Source organism: Limulus polyphemus, unplaced genomic scaffold (genome assembly GCF_000517525.1).
Source record: "Limulus polyphemus unplaced genomic scaffold, Limulus_polyphemus-2.1.2 Scaffold512, whole genome shotgun sequence".
In the NCBI taxonomy this organism is placed as follows: Eukaryota; Metazoa; Arthropoda; class Merostomata; order Xiphosura; family Limulidae; genus Limulus; species Limulus polyphemus.
Genome location: NW_013666122.1, coordinates 379,769 through 391,636, shown reverse-complemented (window position 1 = coordinate 391,636; position 11,868 = coordinate 379,769). Strand labels below are relative to the sequence as shown.

General features: G+C 35.0%; 1 protein-coding gene across 4 annotated transcripts in view; it reads right to left on the bottom strand.

The window, feature by feature from the left end:
- Nucleotides 1-11,868, bottom strand: part of LOC106458771 (single-stranded DNA-binding protein 3-like) — a 170,248-nt gene that overhangs the window by 138,537 nt on the left and 19,843 nt on the right. For all 4 annotated transcript variants that reach the window (XM_022385104.1, XM_022385103.1, XM_022385102.1 and 1 more), the window contains exon 2: nt 6,696-6,737. In XM_022385104.1, coding sequence (XP_022240812.1) covers nt 6,696-6,704 — 9 coding nt within the window. In that variant the 5' untranslated portion in view covers nt 6,705-6,737. The remainder of the gene's footprint in view (nt 1-6,695; nt 6,738-11,868) is intronic.

Here is an 11,868-nt window from a genome sequence, read left to right as displayed (position 1 = left end):
GTTTGATGGAAATGTTAAGAATGGTGTAAGTAACTGTGCGGGCAGTTTGATGGAAATGTTAAGAATGGTGTAAATAACTGTGCGGACAGATTGATGGAAACGTTAGGAATGGTACAAGTAACTGTGTGGACAGATTGATGGAATGTTAGGAACGGTGTAAGTAAGTAACTGTGCGGGCAGTTTGATGGAAATGTTAAGAATGGTGTAAATAACTGTGCGGGCAGTTTGATGGAATGTTAGGAATGGTACAAGTAACTGTACGGACAGTTTGATGGAAATGTTAGGAATTGTATAAGTAACTGTGCGGGCAGTTTGATGGAAATGTTAAGAATGGTGTAAATAACTGTGCGGGCAGTTTGATGGAAATGTTAGGAATGGTATAAGCAACTGTATGGACAGTTTGATGGAAATGTTAGAAACGGTGTATGTAAGTAACTGTGCGGGCAGTTTGATGGAAATGTTAAGAATGGTGTAAATAACTGTGCGGACAGATTGATGGAAACGTTAGGAATGGTACAAGTAACTGTGTGGACAGATTGATGGAATGTTAGGAACGGTGTAAGTAAGTAACTGTGCGGGCAGTTTGATGGAAATGTTAGGAATGGTATAAGTAACTGTATGGACAGACTGGTGGAAATATTAGGAATGGTGTAAGTAACTGTACGAACGGATTGATGGAAATGTTAGGAACGGTGTAAGTAACTGTGTGGACAGATTGATGGAAATATTAGGAATGGTGTAAGTAACTGTACGGAAGGATTGATGGAAATGTTAGGAACGGTGTAAGTAACTGTACGGACGGATTGATGGAAATATTAGGAATGGTACAAGTAACTGTACGGACAGACTGATGGAAATATTAGGAATGGTGTAAGTAACTGTACGGACAGACTGATGGAAATATTAGGAATAGTGTAAGTAACTGTGTGGACAGACTGATGGAAATATTAGGAATAGTGTAAGTAACTGTGTGGACAGATTGATGGAAATATTAGGAACGGTGTAAGTAACTGTGTGGACAGATTGATGGAAATATTAGGAACGGTGTAAGTAACTGTGTGGACAGATTGATGGAAATATTAGGAATGGTGTAAGTAGAAAGCAAATGTGAGCATGAACTGAAGAAAGAGCCCTGAGCGAAACACGTCATTGGCAATGGATGTGACAAATATTGTAATACTGTTATTATACGTTCTTCTAATTGTTGATGTAGTGTTTAAAAATGTAATAGGCCTAATACTAGTGTCTTACGACATGTGTAACTGTAATCATGCTTCGCCAACCTGTAAAAGGTGTACACGCCATAACAACTGTATTTCTCATTAAAATCATAAATATAATACAAAGAAAGATAGTTCATAGTCATATTTTGTGTATTTCATATGTATTAACTGTTGTCTTACACACAGCATATATTTTGTGTATTTTACATATATATATTAATTGTTGTCTTATAAACAGCACAGTTGAACTGTTCATAACTTAAGATGTACATGTTCTACTTCTAGGTGTTCATGTCACCACGGTATCCAGCGGGCCACGGCCGGGGGTTCGGATGGCTCAACAAGTGGACTTCAATGTAAGTAGAGCCCGAGTTTGTGGTAGTTACGACAGTTAGGAGAAAGACGGACTTTTCTATCGCAGATAACTCCAGCAATATATATATATGTATTTGTGTGTGTAACGAGGATTATTTTTTACATTGTTAGCTAGGTACATAGATTTCGGAATAAACTAGCCTAAATATCCTAGGCTGGTAAACTTCATGAAATTATTGGGATTACGGCCGAAAATGTCGACAGCAACACTATCCAACTGATCAATCAATGCTTTTTGGTCATCACGTGATTTTGCTTTGTTTTATGGCATTGCATATTCACAGTTAGACTGATGTATTAAGTAACGTGGTAGGAATACTGTTATTGTATGTATGACAAATATAATGTGGTTGTACGCTCTTCCAATTCTTGAAGTAGTGTTTAAAAATGTAATAGGCCTAATACTAATGTCTTATGACAAGTCCAATTGTAATAACGTAATTGGTTTCAATTGTCTTCGTAATATTTTATTTAGTATCAATAGCATAATACAAACTATATCAACTGTATAGTAACGTTTGTCTTACCCTGTATATATATATATATCTCTGAAATTCAGATGGTATTTTACAGAACAGCTTAAAATGGGATATCAAAGAAAAATTGAAATGTCGACGTATTTTAAACTATTTTGTTACTACATCTATTTATCTATATAAACACAAACATCAACGGCTACGTGTTAATAACATTTACTCACAAATGAACTGTGTAATGTTACACACTAACAATACAAGAACAGATTATCAGATAAGCTACAGATAAATGACCACTTCTACACGATCTTTTTGACATTCGGTGACCTTTACAGTCGTCTGGCCATGTTCAAAAACTTTTAAAAGCCACTGACCAAGAAGAGAACACTACTCTTTTACCACATACGCTCCGGTGGTTGCGCAGATAGGTCAAAGACCGTGAATCACGCATGAGTAGTTGGGTCGAGCTTGTCGGCGTGGTACCACGAGATCCAACTATGGCCGCTTCCATTACATTAGATGTTCTACGATTTTTTTAACACACTAAGGCGTTCACTACCATTCCAAGTTTAGCAGTTCATTCATTCCTGTACTTCGAAATAAAGCGTTCATTATCAAAATCTACATATATTTAATAATAAATTAATAACGTATTATATCCACCTTCAAACGATCTACCGACAAAATAACCTGATTCACTATATAGTAAATTGATAATAAAAAAAAAACATCATGATTTCTCCAGCAAAGCAGAACACAAACAGCCTAGAAGGGCCACAACACGAACTCGGGGTGTACCACGTGGGCCAACTCAATCGGATAGTGCGGTCGTTACCTAGCAACGGAGATATTTTCCACCGACAACGAGTCATTCCTTAGAGAACAAAGGGAAGATGCGTGCGAGATCCGAGATCGTACAGGAACGTTTAGAAAGCGACAGAAAAAAAAAAAAAAGATTTATATTTAAGTTCCCTCAGACTAATAATTTTAATCAGCATATTGTACGAAAATTTTAGAACCACTACACCTTCCAAATTATTATTACATCATCATATTGTGAACTATAACTGATACTAATACGGCGTTCAAGTTTAGCTTCTCAGTGACTTCTCATTAATTAACAGATCCTTCTCATGCACAACTCCGATAGACAGTTTGTTTATATAACTTCAATAAAGTCCCTAATAATTCTGGTTAGAGAGGCATCCATGAAATTTAAAAGAAGTATATAAATGTACAAAAATCTGTTGTAAAAATGCAAATAATCACACATTACCTGTTAATAAACACATTATTAATTGTATTATGGAAAAAATCACGTTTTACAAGATTCGTTTTTTAATATTTCCTTTCTGGTAAAAACAAAAATACGAGATTATTTACGATAATTATTAATAAATTTATAACCGCATTAAATGTTACATAGTGTAACAACCAAAGGGAGTATAAAACATATACAAAGCTTTAAAGTAAAAAAAAAAATCGGGAAGTCTTGTCATTCTTATGTTTATGTTATAAAATGCGTTTTATTTTAGAAACTTGATAGAATTCTTAGATACAAAACCGGTATGTATGTATGTTTTTATTTAAAGATAAAAATTTTGAAAACAAAATAATCGCCACCCAGTGGCACAGCGGTATGTATGCGGACTTACAACGCTAGAAACCGGGTTTCGATATCGTGGTGGGCAGAGCACAGCTAGCCCACTGTGTAGCTTTGTGAATAATTTAAAACAAACAAACAAAATAATCTAAACATTTAATAACGATTAATAATTTTTTTATTTACACACATACTTATATACATCACTATCTACAACTTTTACCCGTTGTTCTAACAACGTTAAGACGGCTTATCGACTTCTTGAGAAGAATTCTAAGAAGAAAGTAAACCTACAGACATCGGTCTTGTTTAACAAAATCTGCCTACTTATATACATATGTACATTTATATTATAACGTGTCAGTCCTCATCAGTTTATTTTTTAACGAGTACTTAGTTATTTTTTTAAAATTTTCGATCTAAAGATGGCTATCCCTTATTAGAAAACTTTTGAACACAAGTCTGAAATGTACTGGTTTGGACAAACCTTAATTTCTTGCCTAGTATAACGTGAGTTTAGAGAAAGGAACCAAGAACTTTTTTTGGACATGCTTAAGTTACCCAGGTGGAGTCATCCAACTACAATAAATAACTTTTAAATATGTGAATGTCGTCACTGCGCAGACTACTGTTTAATTAAAGTATCTTACACTGGAAATGTGTGAGTGGGTGCTTATAATGCATAAAAATCTAATTTCACCCTAACAGCACTGATTGTGAATACATCATTAGCCACTTTTTATTTGGCTCCAACCACCACCGCCATATCATGTGGCCCTTAAGAATACTGCATTTTCTGTTTGTTGTTTTTGTAAATATTAAGATTTAAAATCTTACAACATATGCGACAAGCTACACAACGGTTGTCTACGCTAGCCGTTCCTAGTTCTGAACTTAGACTAGAAGGAAGGAAGCTAGCCAAAAGCACCCAACGCCAACTCTTAGGCTACTCTAATCTAATAATGGAATTTAACCGTTGACCTTAAAACGTAGCAACGGCTCCAATGTGCTGAGCGCGATTTTGCGTAAAAGGCCACGAAACATGGATCCTCGGCTTCACAGCCCGGCACGCTAACAACTGGGCCACTACCAGCCAAGCTTAACCATACATTTACCAAAGACATAAAAATATGGCAGACCCAAAGTTGTGACCGGTACGGCGGCTTCGGTAATGCCAGAAAAATACCCATGAACTGGTATTTGATTATTTCATGCAATATCAAATGTTTAGCATATAATGAACAAATGGCGTTTATATAAACTTTTACACCAAAGTAAAAAAAAAAACATTCCAAGGGGCTTGATTAGAACCGATAATCATGATCATCAAAATTGAGCACATACGTATAATGGAACATGGCTCCGAGTTTTGAATATTTACAGAATTAAACCACTCAAAATATATTACGTCATGATGGGTGTGCTGCTCTCAAATCACGTGACATTTCCCATGAATGTGCACGATAGCAATTTCTCCAAACGTGATCGGTATCAAGTCATGCTATTCACGTGTGGACACCATCGTAGATCGTGCCAAACGTTTTATCTTAATCCTTAATCTTCAAATTAAGTATCACAGGAGTAAGTTGGTCGGTTAGTCTCATTCAATTAATCTCGTGAACAATGCATGAAAACCGTTACGATCACATGATTGTTTTTTTTTTTATTCGAAATATATTTATTTACACGTAAAGCGTGAACTCCAGAGATTAAAATAAGTTCTAAAACCAGGCAAGCAGGACAGTGTACTCTTGCTCAGCATTGGTTTTATTTCACACATTAAACATTGATATTCCCGTATGAGCAGGTTTACTTCTAATAATGTAGACTCTTAATTTTAGTTTAAACATGATGATTAAAATGTGTGTCTACGTTAAGAATGTTTAAGAATTATACAATTTTAACAGACATGAAAAGCTCCTCACTTCAGAAACCTAACAATATAATAACATATAACAATAACCGCTAACTTCACACTCGAGTCAAAAAAACATCAATGATGTGTCAACTGTCTTAACTGGACGCTACTTCCAGAGACTTCTATTCATTTCACTTAGGCAATTTAAAGTCTGTTTATTTTGTTGAATTTCGTGTAAAGCTATTCGAAGGCTATCTGCGCTAGCTGTTCCTAATTTTGAGTGATAGACTAGAGGGAATGCAGCTGGTAACACCTCCCATTGCCAACACGTGGGCCACCGTTTACCAGCGAAAAGTGTGATTGATCGTCACATTAAAACGTCCCCACAATTGAAATGGCAAGAATATTCGGTAAGAGCATTCGAACCCGCGACTCGTAGGTTGCGAATCGAGCGCCCTAACCACCAGGTCATGCCAAGCAACAAGTGTAAGGACGGCAACGCTTTGAACTTTTAACAGTTGATTTTTTATTAACAACTTCCAAGCAGTATGTATAAAGTTATAAAAATAAAAACTGATTTCGATGCTAATTGACCCAAGCACTAACTGAAAACCAGTAATATAAAATTCGTTTTAGTAGCATCGTGCCTTAGTAAAGGGTCTGGTCTGTCGCAATTTACAATATAGGCTATGATTCTCAACAGTTCATAATTATTATGTGTGAATACTCTCGTTATACTTAACCTAGAATAGCTCACACGTAATTCCATTTTTATATGTTTAGCCTCGTCTGATCTTATTTATCCAGTGCACGGACTACTTACTTCACAAGTATTAGAAACTATGAAAAAAAGTAACTCCCATAAAGCGTTTTGGATCGATTTACAGAACCTTTACTGTGAGAAACATCACAGGATGTCTAAGAGTTAAGATTTTGATAAAGCATCTTCCGGCTACATTCAAGCAACTGTCATTAGGCTTAGCGGTATCTTATACTAAATGATGTTAATAACAACGTAATCTGAAGCTCGATACGTTAAACTTTTCGCTTTAAAATCCTTTATGATTTCTTATTTTTAATGATGTATTTACTTAAACGTTTAAGTTACAAATTTCACATCTACAGCAAATAATAATAGCAAAGAGTAATCAGTTACTTACATGTGACATCCCATTTACTGCATACCCGGAGTTAACAAATCCCTGAAACAGAAAAAATAAGCGTGTGATGACTACTCATCAACTTCATAATGCTCCAAACTGAATTACGTGAACATTTATAATAGTGTTTAATGTTGTTCTAAAAAAAGTACAACACATAAATCATAGACTTGAACATCACATACTCTGCCAAATGTCATCTTTACAACTCAGGAGAATTAGGAGGTATAGTGCTTCTACCCCCCCCCCCCCGCCAAAAAAAAGCATAGGTACATTAGTCACTGAGCAACAGTCAGTAGGTCCTTTTGTTTCAATATCATTTACTCAATTTTTAAGTGCACTTCCACGTCACTTACCTATTGACATAGAGCTCCTCACTGGTGTAAATTTTCAAATCTGATGATAATATTCGACATACACAATTAAGACCTTTGTGGGGAATGGTTTAAGAAAACACACGAACGTTGTGGGTACGATTTGCACTAAAAGACTAAAAATTATCTTAACCCACGACAGTGGTTCATAATAGGGATCGCCTAGGAATTTCACAAAAATTCTAATAGAACATACGGGCAAAAACAGACCTGTTCTTGAAACAACATTCAAGACCTTCTATCTCAATAGCTAAGGCTGCTTTATAATAGCAAAAAAGTTGGTTTTTCGATTGTTAGACAAAGTTGAAAATTTATTCATTTGTTCTTCATATTATTATTATTCATATTATTCTTGTTTCACAAGGGTACAGAAAAAACGTCTATGAATATTTTATTCAAACCTGGGCAAACCTACTAAAAACAACTCCTGCACAGGTCATAGGGCTATTTTTTTAATGTTGATTCTTTAAAGAGGAGAGATTTTATCAGTTTTTTCATTGCTACTGGCCAAATTATTATTCGAAGCCATTCAAGCACCAAAGCCTAGAGCTAAAACGGCTAGAAATACTGCGACAGATTTTATGCACAGCTACTAAACAAACTCCTGCGAAGGTTGTCGGGCTATTTTTAAGTTGATTCTTGAAAGTCGAGATTTCCACTTTTTAAGTTTTCAAAGTTCTTCCTACCAACATAAGCTCTTTGAAGCCAGTTAAACATCGCAGAAATACAAAGATATTTAAGCACCGTTATACTAGTTTGAACAATGTGTATATTTATAGCTGTCTCCAGTCTTATTATTAATTATAGTTTTACAAACCACTACAGAAAAAAACGGCTAAGAATATTCTACTGACATCTGTACAACAGTAATGAATGCAGTATTGATTATGTCATAAGATAGACTTAAAATTAATTCAAGCGACTTCGTTTTTACGCCTTGAAATTTCTTTAAGTCATTCATTTTCCTCCATTGAAAAAATCTGGTGTTTTATTAATGCACATTAATTGGAAAATAATGTGTGCAACTTACAGCACATTAATTGGAAACTGCCATGTTGACGATTCACCATTTCTCGAGTTCGCTGTCTTGCTGTCTCTACGTGGTTTTCTGCGACCATTTCAGTAAATGACCATTTCAAACAGTAGACGAATACTATAGTAGATTTATCTACTCTTATGAGTGGTAATTTATTTTACCAATTTTTGCACTTCGCTGAAAGTGTGAGTGCGTGTTTTATTATTATTATTATTCATATTTATTTTTGTTTCACAAGCCTACAGCAAAATTGGCTGAGTATTTTGCCCCAAAACCTAGACAGATATACTATATGAAGCTTTGCGAATGTCCATGACCTACTTAAAAGTTAATTATTTTTCATTGAAAGTTGATTTACGTGGTTACCTTATATATATTGCGAACCGCGGTGCCTGTCCGAGAGGTCGTTTGTCTCCCTCCCATTTACGGCGGCCGCTTCCCGCGCTGCATTTGAAAAACTGCGCACGCAGGCAAAACGTAACATTCAATTTTGAAATGACGGGAGAACAGGCGTGAATAATGTTGATGCCCAATTTTATTTTGCAAGCAGGATATTCTACATTGTTAGGAATAAAACACATTATCATTCACATTTCAAAATGTGATATAACTTAAATTATAAAAATGTGAATTTACCGTATGTTGTCGTTGAACGGCTCTAGCATGACTGAAATGGTCAACAATTATTTTTCATGGCTTTGAGTGAAACCAATTAACCTTTTTAAAGTCCATGTAATAATTTAAATTGATATATTAACTTAAAAATTTTCCCGTCACTGGGGACGGGCTCTTTTGCTTGTAAATGCATAATATATGCGATGTTGTTGTGAGTGGCTTCCTTTGTTAAATGCACGTTTATACGAAACCTCAGGACAAAACCACCTGGCTCAGTACATAATGGTTGGATGGAATAAAAGCCAATGCAGCAGGAAACTGTTGAAAAACATGTAACATTCAACTGAATGCATATGCAAGTATGTAGCTTAAAGTGTATTCTCCATAAATGGACATAAAAAAAACACTTAAAAAACAAGATATTATAGCAGCCTTATCACGGCTGATAATAAGAAAAACAAAATATAATAACAGAATAGAATAAAAAATTCCGAAACATTATAAGGACACAAAATATTTATAAGTTGTTTGTTTAAAAAGGAAAATAGAAATCGTCAAAGAAGAACATAAACAAGTTGAATCAAAATGCAACGATTATATTTTCAAGCCTACAACTAGGGACTCTTTTTAAAAAAGTAAAACAAACTAGTCAGGAAATAGGGCTTACATTATTTTCTCAAACTACAAATCCCTATTTTCACTCCACTAAAAGTACTGTAGACATGGAGTTTCCAACATCAACTTCGATAGGTACGATTTCCTCACATTGAATTGAATTTATGGTCAAATACCATGCCTCACTACTATAAGCAGATTCTAAAACTGATTTGGTAGATGGAGTAAAAAAAAAAGACGAAAAGACAAGACTGGTTGTTTTCCAAAAACTGCATCCAGAGGTGGTATAGGAAATAGAAGGTCATGTAAGTTTGTCATTAAAATACTTATTTACACGTTAATTTCGCTCACATTTTCCTCCGATTTCCATCATATCTTGGCCCCTGGATCAAAATGGGCCCAAATTTCTACTCTTAACAAATTTCCATGTGAGAATATCACGTGCACATCATTACTTGCACATACACTCGAATTTACCAGTTGATAAATAGTGTTCAGAAACAGGGAAACATGACTACACAACAAAATATATTTTTCTTGTAAAAACAATTCCATTCTGCATATCAAATGCGTTATATCTTAATGGCTAAGATACAATAAACACACACACATCAAATTTATGACTACAAGAAAAACAAAGTTGAGGGGGGGGGGGGTCCTTGTGCTTAGTGTGACAGTCAAACTACTACATAAAAAAAAGGAATTTTAACCAGAGATTAAAAGCTCGTAAAAGTCGAAAAATTTAACTCTGATTTCCACCCCTTTTTATTTTGCTGACGAAGCAGCGATACGAGGAGAGTATGAGAAACTTTATTTAGCTCTCCTTATCAGTTGGGATTGATATTAATGAGAATACGTAGTTTTGTTGGTAGTTGGACATGGAAGTCCGCTTCGATACAGTTTAATACCAGTTTTAAGGGTGAGCAGAGCCACATCGGAGTAACAACAGTGGTGAGAGTATGAGGAATGAGTAAACAACGGTTGAAAACAGGATGATTTTTGCGTGTGTGTGTAGCATTTAAATTTGGACTGTCGCAGGGATCGAACACAAAATTTTATTATTCTTATAGGCCTTGAAGCCTGCAGCTGAGCCAACAGAGGACGATATCTCATTTTATCGCCATTCCCAAGCAAAATAATCGTAATACATAAATAGAAATCTTATGTATATAATAACTTCAAATGAAAAATGGTCAGTTTAAAAATTCAATCTACAAAGTACTAGCTTGGATTAACTTTGTTCCTTCTTTCGTATCCCACTCCGAATAAACTTAATAAGAGTTTTCTTCAATTAAATGCATTCCACATAAAACATTTCTTGTTTCTGTTGTCTATTATTAGCACTTATCTACATGTTTTTCCTGATTCGGATCGTGTGACGTGTTTTACTTATACACCGTTTCATATAAATTGATCAAATTAATTAATGGAATAACGTAACAAATAAAATTTACTTATAGATCATTTCATATAAATAAATCCATATCAATTAATGGAATAATGTAAAAAATAAAATTTACTTATAGACCGTTTCATATAAATTGATCCATATCAATTAATCGAATAATGTAAAAAAAGAAAATAAAAAAATAGGCGTATATGAAATAATTAACAGATTTCTGAATTAGAATACAGCAACCAATGTATACGCATCTCCTTTAAATAAAATCACGTGAATATCAACATGTCTGACTTGGATTTGTCTCGATTATAAATAAACACCAAGTTCGGATTTTATGCTTACTCAGCGTATCATTGGTATGTGTAGGTGCAATTTTATACAAGAGCCAATTAGACAGTTGTCTGTGAAACAATGACACCGGAAGTAGTTCGTATTAACAGACATTTTTAAAAAATGGTTTAGCAGCTACATATCTTTGCTGCTTCTCATTTGAAGTACGCGTGAGAAATGAAACATTCAACAATAAAAGTAAAATGACAAAAAAAAAGTGAAAGTTACACAAACAGACGCTCATTAGGAGCAAAGTACCTTTAATTGAATATATTTCGGACGTCCTAGCGTTGTTTTTCGGTCAACGAACCACAGAGTTTCCTCAACAGGTTAATGTTCTCTTCCACAAAGATTAACCTATGTCTAGTTTCAAGTTGCGATGACTTGCCCAGAGCCCTAAATTTAACCAGTATTTCGGGCGTCTTAGTGATGTTTTTCGGTCAATTAATCACAGAGTTTCCTCGGCAGGTTAATGTTCTCTGCCACAAAGATTGACCAATGTCTAGTTTCAAATTCAATGACTTGCCCAGAGCCCTAAATTTAACCAGTACATCGGGCGTCCTAGCGATATTTTTCGGTCAACGAACCACAGAGTTTCCTCAACAGGTTAATGTTCTCTTCCACAAAGATTGACCAATGTCTAGTTTCAAGTTGCGATGACTTGCCCAGAGCCCTAAATTTAACCAGTATTTCGGGCGTCTTAGTGATGTTTTTCGGTCAATGAACCACAGAGTTTCCTCAGCAGGTTATTGTGCTCTTCCACAAAGATTGACCAATGTCTAGTTTCAAGTTGCGATGACT